The sequence below is a fragment of the Bubalus kerabau genome, chromosome 3 (assembly GCF_029407905.1).
Source record: "Bubalus kerabau isolate K-KA32 ecotype Philippines breed swamp buffalo chromosome 3, PCC_UOA_SB_1v2, whole genome shotgun sequence".
NCBI lineage: Eukaryota > Metazoa > Chordata > Mammalia > Artiodactyla > Bovidae > Bubalus > Bubalus kerabau.
The window spans coordinates 101651833-101676212 of NC_073626.1; the positions used below are offsets into that span (position 1 = coordinate 101651833).

At 35.2% G+C, this 24380-nt stretch overlaps 1 protein-coding gene across 1 annotated transcript in view; it reads right to left on the reverse strand.

The window, feature by feature from the left end:
- The window catches only part of LOC129647285 (uncharacterized), a 223253-nt gene that overhangs the window by 30545 nt on the left and 168328 nt on the right, over positions 1–24380 (reverse strand). The window contains exon 4 of the mRNA XM_055574438.1: positions 16549–16642. Within this exon, the coding sequence (XP_055430413.1) occupies positions 16632–16642 (11 nt within the window). The 3' untranslated portion in view covers positions 16549–16631. The remainder of the gene's footprint in view (positions 1–16548; positions 16643–24380) is intronic.

Below are 24380 nucleotides of genomic sequence, written 5' to 3' on the forward strand. Positions count from 1 at the left end.
AAAATAAGAAACACGGTTTATTAAGGATCATTTGATGCTCATGCATTTATGTCTAGAATTAACATAAAAACCATGTTCAGCTAAACCTTGGGGGAAACTATCTAAATTTTGTATAAACATAAATCAGCATATATGCATTCCTTTTACAATTATTAAGATGAGAACATTCTATATATAATATCCTATAATTCACTTAAAAAAAAATTTAACAAGGGTATCCTTCCATTATGCCACAGAGATCTACTTTTTAGGAACAGATGAGACCTAAGTCATGCAGCTGAATTGACTGGAGAAAAACCCATGACTCACTTTTAAATTCAGGAAGAACTCAAGTGGGCTCTTAACACTTTCAGCCAATCAATATAACTTCCTAGTCCATTCAGACTCCCATTTTCCTAGATAACGTTTTCACACCTTCTCTTCTTTGAGTCCTCTCTCTCGCACTCTACATTTGGCCTGTCAAGAATCCAGCTGACAATTTCAAATTACATCCAAAATCGAATGACTTTTCATCACATCAACTCCTGGTCTAAGGCGCAATTATTTCCAAATTACCTCCCAGCTTTTACTCTTACGCCCCATCAGCCTATTTGTAATACATATAATAGGTAAGATCAGAGCTTATAGTAAAATTTATCTCCCATTATGGTTCTCTAATTCCTATTCTCTCCCAATGAAATAATGTCATCACTGATATTATTTCCTTGTGTGTCCTTGCAGTGATTTTTTCTGCATACATAAGCATATATAAATGAACATTCTGTCTCTTATTATACTGTATGTACTGTTAGGCATTGGTAAGGTTGTACTTTTAAGTATAATTTGAAAAACTGAATAGACCATGAAGATTTTTCTTTATTAAAAATAACAAGGCTCCTGGTTTGTTTTTAACAGCTGCATAGTATTTCATCTGGATATCTCACAGTTAAATCTGTTGTATATAGATACACATTTGGTTTCTCCAACATTTGGTATTAAATATTGCTAAGAATAACTTTCTACCTGTCTCAAAAGTAATGTATCAGTGGATAAACTGCAAGAAGTAATTAACTAGGCCCATGGAAAATGTGTTTTTCTAATTTTGACAGATACTGCCAATTTTCCTCCATATGATTTGTGTCAATTTACATTTCACCAGAAACATAAAATAATGCCTCCTTTTTCACAAAAACTATTATATCCAATTTTAAGAATTTGGGAAATCCCAATATGTGACAAGTAGTATTTCACAGTGGCTTTTATTAAGAGTGAAGTTGAAATTTTCATGTGCTTAAGAGGCATGTGTTTCTTTTTTCTGTAAACAGTTTATATACTCTGCCATTTGTCTGATAGTAAAGTTGGTCTTTTATCTTCTTGCATTTTTTAGGTTTAGTTAAAAAAACAGCCACTTTGGTGTTTGGAAGGTTGGACAGCCACATGTAAATCAATGACATTCAAATACTCTCTCAGACCATACACAAAAAAAAACTCAAAATGGCTTTAGGACTTAAAAGGCATGATACCATAAATCTTTCATAAGAGAGTACAGGTAAACATTCTCTGACATATATTGTAGCAATATTTTCTTAGGTCAATTTCCCAAGGGAAAAGAAATAAAAGCAAAAATAAACTAATGGGATTTAATCAAACTTACAAGCTTTTGCATAGCAAAAGAAACCATTAACAACAAAAAGAGAATGTATGAACTGAGAGAAAATATTTGCAAATGATGTGACCAACAGGCCTTAATTTCCAAAATACACTAACAGTTCATACAACTAAATAACAACAAACAACTCAATCAAAAAATGGGCAGAAGACCTAAAAAGAAAGAAGAAGACATACAGATGTTTTCCAAAGGAGACATACAGATGGTAAATAAGCACATGAAACAATGCTTAAAGCTGCTAATTATTAGAGAAATGCAAATAAAAACTATGATGAGGAATCACCTCTGTTCAGAATGGCCATCATTAAAAAGTCTATAATTAATAAATGTGGGAGAGGGTATGGAGTAAATGGAAACTTCCTATACTGTTAGTAAGAATATAAATTGATGTGGCCCCTGTGGGCAACAGTATGGAAGTTTCTTAAGAAACTAAAAATAGAATTACCATGTGATCCAGCAATCCCACTACTGAACATATATTTGGAAAAGATTAAAAAGTCTAATTCAAAAAGATATATGCACTGCAATGTTGAGAGAAGCACTATTTACAATTGTCAAGATATGGAACAAATACAAGTGTCAATCAACAGAGGAATAGATAAAGAAGATGTGGTACATACACATGAAGGAATATTACTTAGTCACAAAAAAGAATGAAACAATGCCATCTACAGCAATATGGATGGACCTAGAGATCATCATATTAAGTGAAGGCCAGAAAAAGAAATATAAAATATCATATGATAACACTTACATGTAGAATCTAAAAAAATGATACAAATGAACTTATAAAACAGAAACAGAGTCAGAGACATATAAAAAAACTTATCATTTCCAAAGAGGAAAGAAGAGGAAGGATAAATTAGGCATTTGAGAATAACAGATACGCGCCACTATATGTAAAATAGATTAAAAATATTAAGATCCTATTGTATAGCAGCAGGAGCAATACTTACTATCTTGTAATAATACATAATGGGAAAGAATTTGAAAAAGAATATATCTGTATCCATATGAAACTGACTCACTTTGCTATATAAAACTTATATATGATAATTATCCTCCATATGATTTGTGTCAATTTATATTCCACCAAGAATGTATATATATATATCTGAATCACTTTGCTATATATCTGAAATGAACACATTGTAAATCAACTATAATAAAATAGTTTTTAAAAAATTAGCCACTTTAGTAAGAATTACAAACTTGCTTTTAATATAGTCTTTTGATTTTGGTTGTGCGTTGAAAAATGTGATCAAATTTATTAATCATCTCATTTTGTGGCTTCTAGATCTTGTTTTGAAGAGATTTTCTACTTTAAGACATAAGAAAAAAAAAAAACACTCCTGTTTGCTTGAGTATCTGTGATGCAATATTTTACATTTAAGTATTTGATCCATTTATAATATACTTGGGCATATGGTGTGAGATATGGATTCAGCTTTTCTTTCCAGATGGCTGTGCAGTTGTCTCAAAATGTATTAAGCAATACAACTTTTCCCACTGATATGAGATGCCATCTTTATCATTTTCAATATTCTTGCATTTATTAAATCTATTGCTGAAGTTTATAATCCTGTTCATTTTGTAATATCATGCACCAATAAAGCCTTTTTCAATTAGGTTTCTGTGAGAGAATTAAATTATAAAAAACATGTAACTAAAATATGTAAGAACACTGTCCTTGATTAATCCAGGTGAGCCCTAAATGCAATTACAAGAGTTCTTATAAGAGAAAATCAGACACAGAAATGGAGAAGGAAATGTGGCCATGGAGCCCAAGGTTGAAGTGATGCTGTGGCCATAAGACAAGGAATGCTAGCAGCCACCAAAAACTTGAAGAGGTGAGGAAGGGATTCCCCCTAGAACCTTCACAGGAATAACAGCCCTTGGTTTCAATTTGGGCCCAGTGACACTGATTTAAGACTTCTGGCATCTGCTTCAGGCTCTACTACAAAGCCACAGTCATCAAGACAGTATGGTACTGGCACAAAGACAGAAATATAGATCAATGGAACAAAATAGAAAGCCCAGAGATAAATCCATGCATGTATGGACACCTTATCTTTGACAAAGGAGGCAAGAATATACAATGGATTAAAGATAATCGGGGCTGGTGCACTGGGACGACCCAGAGGGATGGAATGGGGAAGGAGGAGGGAGGGGGGTTCGGGATGGGGAACACATGTATACCTGTGGCCGATTCATTTTGATATTTGGCAAAACTAATACAGTTATGTAAAGTTTAAAAATAAAATAAAATTAAAAAAAAAATAAAGACAATCTCTTTAGCAAGTGGTGCTGGGAAAACTGGTCAACCACTTGTAAAAGAATGAAACTAGAACACTTTCTAACACCATACACAAAAATAAACTCAAAATGGATTAAAGATCTAAATGTAAGACCAGAAACTATAAAACTCCTAGAGAACATAGGCAAAACACTCTGACATACATCACAGCAGGATCCTCTATGACCCACCTCCCAGAATACTGGAAATAAAAGCAAAAATAAACAAATGGGACCTATTTAAACTTAAAAGCTTCTGCACAACAAAGGAAACTATAAACAAGGTGAAAAGACAGCCTTCAGAATGGGAGAAAATAATAGCAAATGAAGCAACTGACAAACAACTAATCTCAAAAATATACAAGCAATTCCTACAGCTCAATTCCAGAAAAATAAATGACCCAATCAAAAAATGGGCCAAAGAACTAAATAGACATTTCTCCAAAGAAGACATACAGATGGCTAACAAACACATGAAAAGATGCTCAACATCACTCATTATCAGAGAAATGCAAATCAAAACCACCATGAGGTACCATTTCACGCCAGTCAGAATGGCTGCGATCCAAAAGTCTACAAGCAATAAATGCTGGAGAGGGTGTGGAGAAAAGGGAGCCCTCTTACACTGTTGGTGGGAATGCAAACTAGTACAGCCACTATGGAGAACAGTGTGGAGATTCCTTAAAAAACTGGAAATAGAACCACCTTATGATCCAGCAATCCCACTGCTGGGCATATACACTGAGGAAACCAGAATTGAAAGAGACACGTGTACCCCAATGTTCATCACAGCACTGTTTATAATAGCCAGGACACGGAAGCAATCTAGATGACCATCAGCAGATGAACGGATAAGAAAGCTGTGGTACATATATACAATGGAGTATAATTCAGCCATTAAAAATAATACATTTGAATCAGTTCTAATGAGGTGGATGAAACTGGAGCCTATTATACAGAGTGAAGTAAGCCAGAAAGAAAAACACCAATATAGTATACTAATGCATATATATGGAATTTAGAAAGATGGTAACAATAATCCTGTACACAAGACAGCAAAAGAGACACTGATGTATAGAACAGTCTTATGGACTCTGTGGGAGAGGGAGAGGGTGGGATGATTTGGGAGAATGGCACTGAAACATGTATAATATCATATATGAAACGAGTCGCCAGTCCAGGTTCGATGCATGATACTGGATACTTGGGGCTGGTGCACTGGGATGAACCAGAGGGATGGTACGGGGAGGGAGGAGGGAGGAGAGTTCAGGATGGGGAACATGTGTATACCTATGGCGAATTCATGTTGATATATGGCAAAACCAATACAATATTGTAAAGTTATAAAATAAAATAAATTAAAAAATAAACTAAAAATACAAAAAAAGAATTGAAAATAAAGTGTTATGGGAGAAAAAAAAAAAAAAGACTTCTGGCATCTGGAACTATGAGAGAATAAAAATCTGTTGTATTAACCCCTAAATTTGTGATAATTGTTATAGAAGTCATAGGAAAATAATAAACAATATTCTTAGGTTTGTGGCACATAAACAATATATGTAGGCAAAATATGGCACTAGGGCTTAATCTAAAATTACTGTTATACATGAAAATTACCTATATGGTGACATTGATTTTGTAGTACAAAAACTTAGTGAATTCTATTATTTCTAGTAGCCCGTCAGTTGATTAAATAAAATCCACTGGATGGCAGTTCTAGGTATATAATCATATGATCTGCACATAGAGCTTTTCACTTTATCTTTCTAAATTTAATTTTAAAGTCCTAATATTTTTCTCTTGGCTTTTCCCCTTATCACAATGTTAAATAATAGTCACGACAGTGGGCATCTTGCAAAGGTCCTGATTTGTGCAAATGCTTTCAATGTTTCCTCATTCTTCTCTCACCTCCACGCCTGGCTGACCTGTTTTGGACTGAGAGAATGAATAAACTTTCCAAGTCTACTGTGTTTTTGACTATTTTTCCTTGTACCTGCATTGTTTTTGCTTTGTATATGTTGGCGCCATGTTATTATTTGGTTTGTAGATATTTGTAATTGCTACATCTTCATTGTGAACTGCATTTTTTTGTATTAAAAATGACTTTATTCATCTCACTTGATGTTTGAGCTGATTCATCTGGTCTGACATTAAGTATTTGCTTGCCTTTGTTGTTGTTCAGTCACTCAATCATGTCCAACTCTTTGTGATCCCATTAACTGTAGCATGCCAGGGTTCCCTGTCCTTCACTATCTCCCTGAGATTGCTGAAACTCATGTCCATTGAATCAGTGATGTCATCCAACCATCTCATTTTCTATCACCCCCTTCTCCTCTTGCCCTGAATCTTTCCCAGCTTCAGGGTCTTTTTCAATGAGTCAGCAGTTTGTATGAGACAGACCAAGTATTGGAGCTTCAGTTTCAACATCAGTCCTTCTGATGAATATTCAGGGGTGATTTCCTTTAGGATTGACTATTTTGATATACTTGCAGTCCAAGAGACTCTCAAGAGTCTTCTATAACACCACAGGTTGAAAGCATCAATTCTTTAGCACTCAGACTTCTTAATGGTCCAACTCTCACATCCATAGGGGACTACAGGAAAAACCATAGCTTTGATTATATAGACCTTCGTCGGCATAGTGATGTCTCTGCTTTTTAATATGCTATCTAGGTTTGTCATCACTCTTCTTCCAAGAAGCAACCATCTTTTAATTTTGTGACTGCAGTCACCATCCGCAATGATTTTGGAGCCCAAGAAAATGAAATCTGTCACTGTTTCCACTTTTCCCTCATCTATTTGCCATGAAGTGATGGACCAGATGCCACAATCTTAGTTTTTTGAATGTTGCTTGCCTTTAGCTGGCTTAATTTTTTATCCTTTAGTTTTCAACATTTTCAAAGCAATTTATTGTGTTACCTGCATATGGCGTTTTCCTCTGTGATTTAGTTCAAAATCCACTATCTAAAATACCAACACAAGCCAAAAACCCATTGACATTAATGTTTTCTCTTGGCTGATTCCCTTCGGTACAATGTTAAATGATAATTGTGACACCTAGCATCTAATTGCTTTTCACTTTTTAATATTTTAACTTGTTTTAGGGATTTTTTTTAAAGAAAATATTTAACATTAGTTATCTCATTTTTCTTCAGGTGTAGTTTCTCTGCACATACCTTTGTTCCAGTAGTTATGATTTATAATGCTAACTTTATGAAACTCTGTATTTATTAACTTATATAATTTATACAGCTTTGTTTTTTATTTCTCTATTCAAAATCTATTCGTTTACTTCTACAAGCAATAAAGATATTAGCATATTTCCTGTTACTCTGTCCTTCTCTTTCTTTCCTTCACTATATTTCAGTTAGTATTTTTTAAAGTATTTTTCTCTGTACTGTTAAACTCTGCTTATACTTTTATTATTTGCATCTTCATGGACATTCTTTGACTTGCAAGTATTAAAGAAGTGGAAATTAACAAACTAAAACTACAAAATCCAGCAAGAAAAGGAGAGGAAAAGAGGTCAAGGTAATACGTTATTTCTGTTTTAAGGGAATAGAATACAGTGTTTCCATTTTTTTTCTCGTCTGTATTTTATAATTAAATCCTTTCAGTGCTTACTGCTCATCTTTCTGTGGTAATTTTTAAGTTATTTCAATGTAAGTGCCAGTAGTTCATCTTCTAATTTTTTTCAAAACAATATTCATTGAGTTCAAAACTATCTGTAGTCTTTGTACCCAAAGACACTTAGAATTTAAAATATAAAATGCTTTTATTTCTATATGATCATATAGATGTTACTCCACTATCAACTGGCCCTAAGAGTTGATGTGGATAAATAAGAGAGAAGACCAAATATTTTCTCCCTTTACCTTCCAATCAATAATTTAATCATTCTTCATGCTTGAAGTCTGTAAGTTCATGAATCTTGGTTTTGAAAGTTTTAGGTAAAAATTTCCCATGGCCTTTTCCAGATGTGGATTCAAATTATCCTCTATTTTACAAAAGATACTAAATTTTAACTTTAAATATTTATTCTCTTTTTTCTTTATTGTCTATCTCAATTTACCTACTTTCACATATTAGCACACAAAATTTTCTCTATATTTATTTATTTATTTGGCTTATTTTATTAATTCTTCTCATTGTAATCTTTTATATCCTTAAAAGTACTTTCCATAATATCTAGCCACTCTTCTGTTCCTTCCAGTTTCATCTTTTTCTTAATTTATTTTTTACTTGGAGGATAATTGTTTTACAATGTTATATTAGTTTCTGCTGTACAACAACATGAATCAGCTGTAATTATACATATATCCTGTCCCTCCCCTCCCCTCATCCTACCCTTCTCGGTCATCATAGAGTGGCAGGCTGGGCTCCCTGTGTTATATAGCAACTTCTAGCCAGCTATCTATTTTACACATGGTTGCTGCTGCTGCTGCTGCTAAGTCGCTTCAGTCGTGTCTGACTGTGCAACCCCGTAGACAGCAGCCCAACCAGGCTTCCCTGTCCCTGGGATTCTCCAGGCAAGAACACTGGAGTGGGTTGCCATTTCCTTCTCCAATGCATGAAAGCGAAGAGTGAAAGTGAAGTCGCTCAGTCGTGTCCGACTCTTAGCGACCCCATGGACTGTAGCCCACCAGGCTCCTCCATCCATGGGATTTTCCAGGCAAGAGTACTGGCGTATGGGAAGGAAATGGCACCCCACTCCAGTACTCTTGCCTGGAAAATCCCATGGATGGAAGAGCCATAGGCTGCAGTCCATGGGGCTGCAAAGAGTCGGACACAACTGAGCGACTTTCACTTTTTAGCATATATATGTTGATGCTACTTTCTCTGTTCCTCTCATTCCTTCCTTCCCCCACACAGACTTGTGTCCACAAGTCTGTTCTCTATATCTGCATTTCCACTGCTTTCCTGAAAATAGGTTCATTAATACCATCTTTCTAAATTCCATATATATATATGCATTAATATTATACTGTATTTGTTTTTCTCTAAGTTACTTCACTCCTTATAATAGGCTCTAGGTTCATCCACCTCACTAGAACTGACTCAAATTTGTTCTTTTTATGGCTGAATAATATTCCATTGTATGTATGTACTACATCTTCTTTATCCATTCATCTATTGATGGGCATCTTGCTTCCATGTAGTAGCTATTGTAAAGAGTGCTGCTATGAACAATGGGGTATGTGTGTCTTCTTCAATTATGATTTTGTCAGGATATACACCCAGTAGTGGGATTGCTGGGTCATACGGTAGTTTTATTCTTAGTTTTTTAAGGAATTTCCATATTGTTTTCCATAGTGGCTATATCAATTTATATTCCCACCAACAGTATAAGAGAGTTCCATTTTCTCCACACCCTCTCCAGCATTTACTGCTTGTAAATTTTTTGATGATGGCCATTCTGACTGGTGTAAGGTGATACCTCATTGTGGTTTTGATGTGCAATTCTCTAAGAATTAGAAAAAAAGATATTGAGCATCACATTATTGGGTATCTTCCATTTTATATTTGAAGTATCTATTGAAGTTTGTTTTGTCCAGCTCATCTTCTGTCATTTTACAACGTATTTCCAGAGTCCTTGCTTTCTGGATTAGTTTTGCTCCTAGAGTTGATTGCTTTATTCATTTTCTCTCATCTCCTTCTCTTTGTGTCCCATCCATCCCTCCCTGTCTGTTTCCTTTTCTTTTTTTATAAAGAAACCAATTTAATATGTTTTCAGTAATATTAGGATTTAGTTGTAATACCCATATGCTGAAACAGGCAAAAGGAGATAAGACCTAATAGGAGTCACATGAGTGACTGAACTGAACTGAACTGAACTGAGAGAATAAATGGAGAAGTAATTTAGGAGAAATGTAGTGGTAAAGAACACAATGGAGTGGATCTCAGAAAATGATGGCAAAAAGTATGCCCTGAAGGTACATAACATACCCTAAGTTGCCAAAGGCCTTGTTTTTAATCACAGGTATGGGGACAGAGGTGAGTTGAGTTGGCAGCAGAATCCAGTAGACCCAGTTAGATTTAGAAAAGTAAAGAAGGTAGGAGCTATATAAATAGTACACAAACAAGTCATTTTTACAGGAAACATTTTGTGTCTGTGGCAGCAGAGAAGACTAGTCCTTGGAAAGCAAACTTGAAACAATACCCCAGACCCTTCCCACCAACACATACATACTTACATACATACATACAACCCCATGTGCATGCCAGGTAAAATCATTACATCCGGTCATGAGTAATAAAAGGAAGACTAGCACAGCATTGATAACAAGGGTACTCTAAGCAAATGAAAAGAAATAGCAAAACAGCATTAGGAAGCAACTGATCAATAGAAAAATGTTACTACAATGCAACAGAGAGGCTGGAAAATTGAAAATTTTCATTTGTCATTTGCATTTCTACTTTGATAAACTATATGTTTAAATATTTTATAAAAAATGGGTTGTCTTTTCCATATTGAATTGTTGACACTCTTTGTATGTTAAGAAAATCAGCATCTTCCTTGTTGTAGATATCAACTATTAATTCTTAGGTTTTGAATTGTCTTTGATTTTATAGACTTTTCTAATTATTTAAAAAATTTTAGTATAAATTACAAATCTATTATTTTATGGCTTTTAAAGAGTTGCTTTTAAAACGAAATACTGAAGTCATAGCTATGTTTTCCAAAGATATTTTAAATTTCACAAAGCACATCCATTCCATGTGATCTGTAGGTTCAAAACCTACCAATGGCTTATTGAATAGTTAAAACCTAAACTTTAAATTCCTTAATCAGACCTCTAAGTCCATTACACATCTTGGTCCTGTAAGATTCTTTTTATGGGAGATACATAAAGTTTAAGTAAGAAAGGATTAAAAAGAAATAAACTACACTATGAAATTGTGTAAGAAAAACTGAAATAAGATGTTAGGTATAAACATTAAAATGCATCAAAAATTATAATAACTATTATGTTATTGATCATTTCCTTTTGTTATTAGATCTGTGAACTCTCTGCTTATGCTATTATTTTTTGTTTTTGTTAATGAAAACACCTTTAATTATTCTTCCAATAATAAATAATTATAAGAAAGTTTCAAACTCTTGAGATAAGTGAAAATCTTCTAAAGTTAACTATAATTTGGTATATACTGTACAGGACATTAGACTAGACGACTGCCTGTTTTTTTCTGAAAACTTACCTTCCCTGAACATAATAACCTTACTTAGTCTTTTTCAAAATATTTACCTTTTACACAGCCTTGAGATACATAACCAGTCTGTAAAAGGTTTTAAGAGATGTAAAGACGTCAGTTCGGAGAAGGCAATGGCACCCCACTCCAGTACTCTTGCCTGGAAAATCCCATGGACAGAGGAGCCTGGTAGGCTGCAGTCCATGGGGTTGCTAAGAGTCGGACACGACTGAGCAACTTCCCTTTCACTTTTCACTTTCATGCACTGGAGAAGGAAACGGCAACCCACTCCAGTATTCTTGCCTGGAGAATCCCAGGGACGGGGGAGCCTGGTGGGCTGCCATCTATGGGGTCGCACAGAGTCGGACACGACTGAAGCAACTTAGCAGCAGCAGCAGCAAAGACGTCAGTTAAGAGCACTTTTAACTAAAGTTTCTGGTTATAGAATAGAAAACTAATGGAGCTCAGGATTAATCTAGGTATGTGTTAGTGGGAGTTTAAGTCAAGCAAGATTGGGCATATCAGGCCAATGATGAGGGTCAAAACATTAAATTCCTGGTCAGTTCAAAAAGAAAGTGACTATTACATGGCTCAGATGTGGACACTGAGACTGTCCAAGTATTTCTTGACTAAAAGACAAGTGGAGGAAGGTAAACTTCTAAACTCATTCTATGAGGCCACCATCACCCTAAGACCAAAACCTGACAAAGATCCCACAAAAAAAGAAAACTATAGGCCAATATCACTGATGAACATAGATGCAAAAATCCTTAACAAAATTCTAGCAATCAGAATCCAACAACACATTAAAAAGATCATACACCATGACCAAGTGGGCTTTATCCCAGGGATGCAAGGATTCTTCAATATCCGCAAATCAATCAGTGTAATACACCACATTAACAAATTGAAAAGTAAAAACCATATGATTATCTCAATAGATGCAGAGAAAGCCTTTGACAAAATTCAACATCCGTTTATGATAAAAACTCTCCAGAAAGCAGGAATAGAAGGAACATACCTCAACATAATAAAAGCTATATATAACAAACCCACAGCAAACATTATCCTCAATGGTGAAAAATTGAAAGCATTTCCTCTAAAGTCAGGAACAAGACAAGGGTGCCCACTCTCACCATTACTATTCAACATAGTTTTGGAAGTTCTGGCCACAGCAATCAGAGCAGAAAAAGAAATAAAAGGAATCCAAATTGGAAAAGAAGAAGTAAAACTCTCACTGTTTGCAGATGACATGATCCTCTACATAGAAAACCCTAAAGACTCCACCAGAAAAATACTAGATCTAATTAATGATTATAGTAAAGTTGCAGGATATAAAATCAACACCCAGAAATCCCTTGCATTCCTATACACTAATAATGAGAAAACAGAAAGAGAAATTAAGGAAACAATTCCATTCACCATTGCAACAGAAAGAATAAAATACTTAGGAATATATCTACCTAAAGAAACTAAAGACCTATATATAGAAAACTATAAAACACTGGTGAAAGAAATCAAAGAAGACACTAATAGATGGAGAAATATACCATGTTCATGGAAGAATCAATATAGTGAAAATGAGTATACTACCCAAAGCAATTTATAGATTCTATGCAATCCCTATCAAGCTACCAACGCTATTCTTCACAGAGCTAGAACAAATAATCTCACAATTTGTATGGAAATACAAAAAACCTCGAATAGCCAAAGCGATCTTGAGAAAGAAGAATGGAACTGAAGGAATCAACCTGCCTGACTTCAGGCTCTACTACAAAGCCACAGTTATCAAGACAGTATGGTACTGGCACAAAGACAGAAATATAGATCAATGGAACAAAATAGAAAGCCCAGAGATAAATCCACGCACATATGGACACCTTATCTTTGACAAAGGAGGCAAGAATATACAATGGATTAAAGACAATCTCTTTAACAAGTGGTGCTGGGAAAACTGGTCAACCACTTGTAAAAGAATGAAACTAGAACACTTTCTAACACCATATACAAAAATAAACTAAAATGGATTAAAGATCTCAATGTAAGACCAGAAACTATAAAACTCCTAGAGGAGAACATAGGCAAAACACTCCGACATACATCACAGCAGGATCCTCTATGACCCACCTCCCAGAATATTGGAAATAAAAGCAAAAATAAACAAATGGGACCTAATTAAACTTCAAAGCTTCTGCACAACAAAGGAAACTATTAGCAAGGTGAAAAGACAGCCTTCAGAATGGGAGAAAATAATAGCAAATGAAGCAACTGACAAACAACTAATCTCAAAAATATACAAGCAACTCCTACAGCTCAACTCCAGAAAAATAAATGACCCAATCAAAAAATGGGCCAAAGAACTAAATAGACATTTCTCCAAAGAAGACATACAGATGGCTAACAGACACATGAAAAGATGCTCAACATCACTATCAGAGAAATGCAAATCAAAACCACCATGAGGTACCATTTCACGCCAGTCAGAATGGCTGCGATCCAAAAGTCTACAAGCAATAAATGCTGGAGAGGGTGTGGAGAAAAGGGAGCCCTCTTACACTGTTGGTGGGAATGCAAACTAGTACAGCCACTATGGAGAACAGTGTGGAGATTCCTTAAAAAACTGGAAACAGAACTGCCTTATGACCCAGCAATCCCACTGCTGGGCATACACACTGAGGAAACCAGAAGGGAAAGAGACACGTGTACCCCAGTGTTCATCACAGCACTGTTTATAATAGCCAGGACATGGAAGCAACCTAGTTGTCCATCAGCAGATGAATGGATAAGAAAGCTGTGGTACATATATACAATGGAGTATTACTCAGCCATTAAAAAGAATACATTTGAATCCATTCTAATGATGTGGATGAAACTGGAGCCTATTATACAGAGTGAAGTAAGCCAGAAAGAAAAACACCAATACAGTATACTAACGCATATATATGGAATTTAGAAAGATGGTAACAATAACCTTGTGTACGAGACAGCAAAAGAGACACTGATGTATAGAACAGTCTTATGGACTCTGTGGGAGAGGGAGAGGGTGGGAAGATTTGGGAGAATGGCATTGAAACATGTATAATATGTATGAGACGAGTCGCCAGTCCAGGTTCGATGCACGATACTGGATGCTTGGGGCTGGTGCACTGGGACGACCCAGAGGTATTGGGGAGGGAGGAGGGAGGTGGGTTCAGGATGGGGAACACATGTATACCTGTGGCGGATTCATTTTGATATTTGGCAAAACTAATACAATATTTTAAAGTTTAAAAATAAAATAAAATAAAAAAAAAAAAAAAGTAGGTCTGGGGTACACTGGTGGGTGGGGAGACCATCAGGTGTTACTGGTACCCAAAGCTGAAGAGAAAACTTAAATAGATCAGAAAGCATTAAAGACATAAATAGCATTCAAAGACATCTCTCAACCAGATACTTTACATAGAGTTTTAGCACACAATAAAGAAACAGTAACATATTATATAAAGCTATACTAGAAAATAAAAGAGTAAAAAGTTGCTCATCTCATTTATAAGACTGGTGTAATCTTAATTGCAAAACCAGACAAGGAAAATGAAGCACAAAAGTGTAGTACTTTTCACTTAAGAATGTAGATTCTAAAATCCTAAATAAAATATCTGCTAACCAAATACAATAATGTATGAAAATAAGGCATCATGAGATACACAGCACAATCCATTTATGCATATTAAAATTTCATGTGTATAAGTGGGGAAGAAGGCAGGATAGAGATATAGTTAAGATGAGTTCAGCCATGAGGTAACTGTTGAAGGTGAGATATGGGCACATGAAAGTTCATGATATTATGCTCCCTTTTCTTTTTTATTTGAAATTTTCCATTAAAAAATATATAAAATAATATGTTATAAAAATACATATAAACAAAAGAGAACAGTGCAACAGATATTAGACTACATATCAGAATGATTTCCTATGAGTCCAGGTCAGCAGCATGATAATGGAAATGAGAATAAAAGAAAATATACAAATAAAATAAGTGCTTTGCATGGACCAGAACTCTTACTTTCTATGCAAACGTTACAGTAAAAAGGGAACCTCTCTTTTAAAAAAATTAAGAAGGATCTATCACTATGGAGATAAAGGAACTATAAAAATAACTGCATAACTATTATAATTCAGAAAACAATTGAATAGCTATTCTAAGCAACCAACTCATCACGTAAAGTATAGATGAATTATAAATAAGTAATATCATTTATATTTTCAAGAAAAGTCATTTCTCACAATAATATCATAAAAAACTAGCAAAAACTCACTAAGATGCTAATCAGAAATTAAGGAGAAAAAATAAACTCTAAGTACTTGTACTCTACAAGAATAAAGAAATATAGAACAAAGGAAAATAACTCCTGCACCAGAGGTTGTATACTGTTTTATTTGATTCAAACAGTAGCAAAAGTGGATACTGTCACAGGAAGTTTTATGCTGTTTTTGAAAAATTAGGACTTTTCAATTTCTGTATTTCTAGTTTCTTCAGGAAAAAAGTCATGAGATTTGATATTACTGGTCTCTTATTCCCACTTAAAAAGGATTTTAGAGCTAAACAGAAGTGCCCTAATCATTAAGAGGTTACCCACTCTGCAAGGTTCCATTGTACCTATCTGACCCACAAAATAATTATTATTTTTAAAAATGTTAATTGAAGGATAATTGCTTTACAGAATTTTGTCATTTTCTGTCATACATCAACAAGGATCAGCCACAGGTACACCCATGTCACCTCCCTCCTGAACCACACAAAATTAAAGTACCCTTTTTTCATTTTGTACTCTGTATCTCACTCAAAATTTTACCAAAGGTATTCAATTTACTTAGTAACATAAGCATGTAAGCAGTCATGGGAGACATGAACAGAATATGGTAAGTGAAAGTGTATCGTAGGTCAAGACAAATCTTCAGGAGCTCAAGAAATAGTGAAAAAGAAGTTAGGCATTCAGAAGTAATACTATGAGTGAAACTGTCACAGGGTTTTTTTTTTTTTTTGGAATGGTTGAGAAGCAAGCTCTTAACATGGTTAAAGACATAAATATTATTAAAAAATATAGTGCATAGCAGGTTCTGAAAAATTATTTTTTCTAGTTAAACTCTGAGTTGTGCACCCATTGTGATGGATGCTACTTAATATCTTCTTCATTCTTTTTAATTACTTTGCATTCTTCCATAATACATCAATTTTATCAACTGCTCATTATAAATGAAATCTGATACTTTCTGTCAAGATGGTATTAAGGCATAACAATTTGTGCCTGAATATGAATCAATGTGGTTGTCAGGGCCAGTGACAAAAAAGTAAGCAAGTTTAGCAAGTTAAATTATAATCTGGCAACCCTAACCATTTAAATTAGATTATTTATGAGGCTATAGTCATTACTTACCTTCAGTGTCTATTTTTTAAAGATCTTGTCTGTAAACCAGATAACCTTCAATATCTACTTTCCACATGCAGAAACTGATATCCTCAATATTCATCTAAAACAAAAACATAAGAAAATATCATGACTTTGAGGTTATAAATATTTTTTCATTTATTTTAAATATTAAAGGAAATCTTAAAATTATAAGTATGGGCAAAGGGAGGTGTCTACTGTAGGACATATTTTATGCAATTAAACAGTAATAATAATTTTTCCATTTAGAAGAATCAGAAAGGCCTGTGAAACATACTTTGACATTTTGATCCTTGGCATAGAGTTTAGCATCAATGGACATGATTTAAGCAAACTCTGAGAGAAGGTGAAGTACAGGGAAACCTGGCATGTGTAGTTCATGAGGTTGCAAAGAGTCAGACAAGACTTAGTACCTCAACAACAACAACAACATAGAGTTTAGTACTTTCTATAGTATCAATTTTATCTTGCTAACCTAGTTTTTATCAACATTTTGAAGAAATATAATTTTAAACACATTAATTCTGATGTTCTACAGGAATGTAGCCCTATCCTAGAAAATACTTTCCTTGTTTAGAATGGATAATTACCAAAAATATATTCTTGATTACTCTTGAGTTGCCTGTAAAAGGCAGAACCATAGAAATCAATTAGCTAAATAGTCTGTCTTCATGACGGAGAAGGTAATGGCACCCCACTTCAGTACTGTCTTCACGAAAAGTGAAGTGAGTGAGTGAAGTCGCTCAGTCATGTCCGACTCTTTGCAACCCCACTGACTGTAGCCTACCAGACTCCTCTGTCCATGGGATTTTCCAGGCAAGAATAATGGAGTGGCCTAGAGAAAAACATAGGCAAAACACTCTCTGACATAAATCACAGTGGGATCCTCTATGACCCACCTCCCAGAGTAATGGAAATAAAAGCAAAAATAAACAAATGGGACCTAATTAAACTTAAAAGCTTTTGCACAACGAAGGAAACTATAAGCAAGGTGAAAAGACAGCCTTCAGAATGGGAGAAAATAACAGCAAATGAAGCAATTGACAAAGATTTAATCTAAAAAATACATAAGCAGCTCATACAGCTCAATTCCAGAAAAATAAACGACCCAATCAAAAAATGGGCCAGAGAACTAAACAGACATTTCCCCAAAGAAGACATACAGATGGCTAACAAACACATGAAAGTCTCAACATCACTCATTATCAGAGAAATTCAAATCAAAATCACAATAAGCTACCATTTCATGCCGGTCAGAATGGCTGCTATCAAAAAGTCTACAAACAATAAATGCTGGAGAGGGTGCAGAGAAAAGGGAATCCTCTTACACTGTTGGTGGGAATGCAAACTAGTACAGCCACTATGGAGAACAGTGTGGAGATTCCTTAAAAAACCGGAAATAGAACTGCCTTATGACCCAGCAATCCCACTGCTGGGCATACACACCGAGGAAACCAGAACTAAAAAGACATGTGTACCCCAATTTTCATGGCAGCACTGTTTACAATAGCTGGGACATGGAAGCAACCTAGATGTCCATCGGGAGATGAATGGATAAGAAAGCTGTGGTACATATACACAATGAAATAGTACTCAGCCATTAAAAAGAATGCATTTGAATCAGTTCTATGAGGTGGAAGAAACTGGAGCCTATTATACAGAGTGAAGTAAGCCAGAAAGAAAAACACCAATACAGTATATTAACGCATATATACGGAATTTAAAAGATGGTAACAATGACCCTATATGCAAGACAGCAAAAGGGACACAGATGTAAAGAACAGTCTTTTAGACTCTACGGGAGAAGGCGAGGGTGGGATGATTTGAGAGAATAGCATTGAAACATGTACATTATCATACGTGAAATAGATCACCAATCCAGGTTCAACACATGAGACAGGGTGCTCAGGGCTGGTGCACTGGGATGACCCTGAGGGATGGGATGGGGAGGGAGGTGGGAGGGGGTTCAGGATGGGGAACACATGTACACCCATGGCTGATTCATGTCAACATATGGCAAAAACCACTACAATACTGTAAAGTAATTAGCCTCCAAAAAAAAAAAAAAAAGAATACTGGAGTGGGTTGAGATTTCCTACTCCAGAAAATCTTCGTGACCCAGGGATTGAAGCTGGGTTTCCTGCACAGTAGGCAGACACATTATCGTCTGAGCCACCAGGAGAGTCCGGATGAAAAGGTCAATATTATTCAACCTTTGTCACTTAAACTGACCAATCAGTGCTTTACATCACTTAGTTAAGCTTCAGTTCAGTTCAGTCGCTCAGTCGTGTCTGACTCTTTGCAACCCCATGAATCGCAGCACGCCAGGCCTTCCTGTCCATCACCAACTCCCGGAGTTCACAAAGACTCACGTCCATCGAGTCAGTGATGCCATCCAGCCATTTCATCCTCTGTCGTCCCCTTCTCCTCCTGCCCCCAATCCCTCCCAGCATCAGAGTCTTTTCCAATGAGTCAACTCTTTGCAGGAGGTGGCCAAAGTACTGGAGTTTCAGCTTTAGCATCATTCCTTCCAAAGAAATCCCAGGACTGATCTTCAGAATGGACTGGTTGGATCTCCTTGCAGTCCAAGGGACTCTCAAGAGTCTTCTCCAACACCACAGTTCAAAAGTATCAATTCTTTGGTGCTCAGCCTTCTTCACAGTCCAACTCTCACATCCATACATGACCACAGGAAAAACCATAGCCTTGACTAGATGAACCTTTGTTGGCGAAGTAATGTCTCTGCTTTTGAATATACTATCTAGGTTGGTCATAACTTTCCTTCCAAGGAGTAAACGTCTTTTAATTTCATGGCTGCAGTCACCATCTGCAGTGATTTTGGAGCCCAGAAAAATAAAGTCTGACACTGTTGCCACTGTTTCCCCATCTATTTCCCGTGAAGTGATGGGACCAGATGCCATGATCTTCGTTTTCGGAATGTTGAGCTTTAAGCCAACTTTTTCACTCTCCACTTTCACTTTCATCAAGAGGCTTTTTAGTTCCTCTACACTTTCTGCCATAAGGGTGGTGTCATCTGCATATCTGAGGTTACTGCTATTTCTCCCGGCAATCTTGATTCCAGCTTGTGTTTCTTCCAGTCCAGTGTTTCTCATGATGTATTCTGCATATAAGTTAAATAAGCAGGGTGACAATATACAGCCTTGACATACTCCTTTTCCTATTTGGAACCAGTCTGTTGTGCCATGTCCAGTTCTAAATGTTGCTTACTGACCTGCATACAGATTTCTCAAGAGGCAGATCAAGTGGTCTGGTATTCCCATCTCTTGAAGAATTTTCCACAGTTTATTGTGATCCACACACTCAAAGGCTTTGGCATATTCAATAAAGCAGAAATAGATGTTTTTCTGGAACTCTCTTGCTTTTCCCATGATCCAGCGGATGTTGGCAATTTGATCTCTGGTTCCTCTGCCTTTTCTAAAACTAGCTTGAACATCAGGAAATTCACAGTTCACATATTGCTGAAGCCTGGCTTGGAGAATTTTGAGCATTACTTTCCTAGCGTGTGAGATGAGTGCAATTGTGCAGTAGTTTGAGCATTCTTTGGCATTGCGTTTCTTTGGGATTGGAATGAAAACTGACCTTTTCCAGCCCTCTGGCCACTGCTGTTTCCAAATTTGCTGGCATATTGGGTGCAGCACTTTCACAGCATCATCTTTTAGGATTTGAAAGAGCTCAACTGGAATTCCATCACCTCTACTAGCTTTGTTTGTAGTGATGCTTTCTAATGCCCACTTGACTTCACATTCCAGGATGTCTGGCTCTAGGTCAGTTATCACACCATCATGATTATCTGGGCCATGAAGATCTTTTTTGTACAGTTCTCCTGTGTATTCTTGCCATCTCTTCTTAATATCTTCTGCTTCTGTTAGGTCCATACCATTTCTGTCCTTTATCAAGCCCATCTTTGCATGAAATGTTCCCTTGGTATCTCTAATTTTCTTGAAGAGATATCTAATCTTTCCCATTCTGTTGTTTTCCTCTATTTCTTTGCATTGATCGCTGAAGAAGGCTTTCTTATCTCTTCTTTGGAACTCTGCATTCAGATGCTTGTATCTTTCCTTTTCTCCTTTGCTTTTCATTTCTCTTCTTTTCACAGCTATTTGTAAGGCCTCCCCAGACAGCCATTTTGCTTTTTTGCATTTCTTTTTCATGGGGATGGTCTTGATCCCTGTCTCCTGTACAATGTCACGAACCTCATTCCATAGTTCATCAAGCACTGTATCAGAGGTCTTTTAAAAGAAACTGCCGTCTAATAGAGAATTGGGATTATTCAGAAAAAATGCTTTCTTGAAATAATTTTGATTTCGATTTCTTCTGATTGTGTAAATAAGCCTGAGATAAGCAGTTAGGGAAACAGAATTTGGATGCCACAGTGACATACCTTTAGCATGTGGTTTTGAGTACTATGGATTCCAAAGTCAATCAATAATTTTTTGACTAGGAACATCACTGTTCCTTTTGTTCAATAGTGGATATCCCTGATTCATTGCAGCTACACATTAAAAACATGTGGGACACTTCTAAACGTATGGAGACTCAGTCTCTTCCTTAAATATTCAGATTTTAATTGGTATCACATGGGGCTAGAACCTAGCTAATTTTCAAAAGTATTAAGGAAGGATATTTTACTGGTTAAGACACAATCTCACTGCAACTGCCTGACTTAATTTCTACAGATAACTAATAAGACATTAACTTAAAAAGTACTGCCTACAGATGTTTATGGAAATTAGTAAGATACTTGCTAATCGGACTACTCAATATTTAAAATGACTTCAAAACTTCCATCACACACACAAATATACACAAACCTATAATATCTTAAATTACATGGATCCAAGCACAGTGTAAATGGTAGTTACAGTGGATTTAAATTATAATGCACTTAAGGACCAAAGGTACTACTTTAAAATGTAAATTCTCAGGTGTCCTGCCCAGAAATTTTGATTCAGAAGAACTAGGCTAAAGCCAAGGATTTTCTATTTTTATAGATGTCTCTGGTGATTATAATATAAAAGGTCTCCAATCCCTGTGAAACAGGTCTCTAAGTCTTTATGAACAGTGACTACTACCAGAACTTCATTATTAACATTTATAAAAATACCTCTTGAATTTGTTCTGAGTTTTATTTCTAATCTTAAAAGATAATCTCAAGATCCACTGGTAAAAATTAACTTTAAACTTAAACAGGACTTAAGCAATACATCAACATAGCTAAATCTAAGATAATGTTTATGGATTATATATTTTGGTGAGCCTTACTAGCCTTCTAAGTAAACTGTATAGGTAATCAATACAATATAATGATTTTATTGTGTATATATATATAATATATATTGTGGCCAAAAAAGAGAGAAAACTAGGTTATATTGTATAATGAAAATTTAACTTAAAATCTCATATGTAACTAGAAACATGTCTTCAAAGTCTCAAAATTAAAATTTTTTGTCCCTAACTTAGTAGGGGGCGGGTAGGGAAGCTCCTCTAATATCATCATTTGTTCTGTTTAAATACAAAGACAAAATTTTAAAAAGAAAGTCTTAATAATTCATTTCCCTGAAGAACTACACATACATAACTTACTAAAAATAACATAAGAGTGTTAACATTTTAGTCTTGAAAATTCTTATAAATAGGCCCAGAAGTACTTCACAATAAAAATAGTATATTCAGTATCATATACTCTTTAGATTTTTTCTGAAAATGAAAAGTCTAATAAACAGAGGTAAACATCAGAGTCTCTGCTATACTCAGCAAGGATGATGATCAACAACTACTAAACCTTGAAAGAAAACTATACATAGTTTCTCTTTTATGCCTAAGATGGAAGTCCTAGTATTTTTTCTATATGCACATGCCGCTAAAGACTTTAGATTTTTCTAGTAAGTTAACATCAATCTTCAGTTTGTGACCAAAGTCGATTTTCCCCCCAGGCTTAGCGCCCCTTAATAGCAACAGTCATGGACTTCTCAAATGTCTTCACAAACAGGGAGCTAGTCTATCTCTCAAATCTCTAGCAGAGGCTGTATGTCTGCCTCTGTGATTTACAGCTATGAAATGAAGTCCCAATGTCTTTTGGCAAGACTCTTGATCTTCTATTATCTGACCTCAGCTGCCTTTTGCTGTTTTTCTCTTATGTCCTGGCCAACCAAAAATTAGCTCAGATACTGCTCCCTTGTTAAAGGAAATTTCCATCAACTTGATACTAAAGCTATCTTTCTATTACTGATTTTCTATGCTCATTATTGCAAATTACTTAGCTAATTAATCAGGTACTAATTTACAGTCCCTTATTTCTACCTTTTTTTTTTAATTACTTAAGATTTGGCATATTTGTTAGTGTTTCTAGTAATTAAGTATAGTGCTTTACAGTGATTAGGTGAGGCACCCAGCTTTTCTCTTTAGTATACTTTATGACAATGAAGGATTTAAAAATTGTAATCTCCCTGTGCTGCATGAAATTTCTCATCTGTTCCAAGGACTACTGCACCCGCCTAACTCTCTTAATGTCTAAGCCAGGTAATTTTGCTTCAGAGTAACAGTGTAATTACTACTGGTATTAATAAAAACTAAATTAAAAAGAATGAACAATTTTCAGTAAATTAGAATCTGTTTAAACGTTATTTACCACAGAAGTCACTGGGAACACAGTTTAGTGTTTCCTTAGGAACACTATTTTAAGAACCAATAACTCTGTAAATCACAAAATGCTATACATCACAAAAGAATGCAGCCTATACATATTACTCTTTAATGATTAAAAATACAGACTTCTAGATAATGGACATAGGTATCTCTAACACTGGTCATGTAAGTTGCTAAAACTTATTCCTTGTTTTTAAATAGAGTAGTAAGAACAAATATTTATATATTTCTAAATTCTAATTACCATTAATTAATTTATTCCTCACAACAATCAAAAGAAATGTTATTATCACCTACATTTTACAAGCAAGTAAGTTAAGGAACAGAGAGAATAACTTGCCCAAGGTTTCACAGCTAATAACTGGCAGAGCTGGGTTTCAAAATTCATGCAGTCTACAATTAACTACAGCATTTCTTGAAGGTCTCATACTTAAAATTAAAATCTTCAGTAGTTTTGGAAGTCTTACCTAATACATCCTCATATCATTTCTGCATCATGCTTTCCACTCTTGCAGTTTATCAGGTTTCTCACTGAAAGTAAAATGCCATGATGGTCTACTTCTGACCCTTCTTCACAATAAGATTACTTCTAAGTTCTCTTTTTGCTCTATATGCTTTCTAGTATTTCTGTACCATTTACATAAAAAAGCATCTGTGATATCAGGGTTTATCCTAAAAACCTTAGTCTTGCTTCTGAATAATGTTCTATAAGCCTAATCACATTAAATACTGGGATACAAAATTTATGGTTTTAACTCAATTTTTTCTACAAAAAAATTTGCCTTCTTAAAGTATTACTGCACTCTCAAGTTTAAAATATGGCAGTTTTTACAGGAAAAAAATATGCTATCTAAAAATTCCCTGAGCTATGGAATTAAATTCAATCTAAACTTTTACCGGTGATTGCTTTCATACCATTAGCAGTATGCAATTTCATAGCCCTCAAGATCCCATTTATTCTGATCTGATAGTGACTTAGGAATTTTTTTAATTCACAAGTTTCATATATGGCTGAGTAGAAACAAATTACAGCAAGAAATTACAGAATAAAATAAAACCTCATAAAATCTTAACAGAAAATATTCAAAGAATTAAAAATATTTTTAGCCTATGTTTGCTTCTCAAAGGTTTCCAATTTCTTCAGTACAACAAGA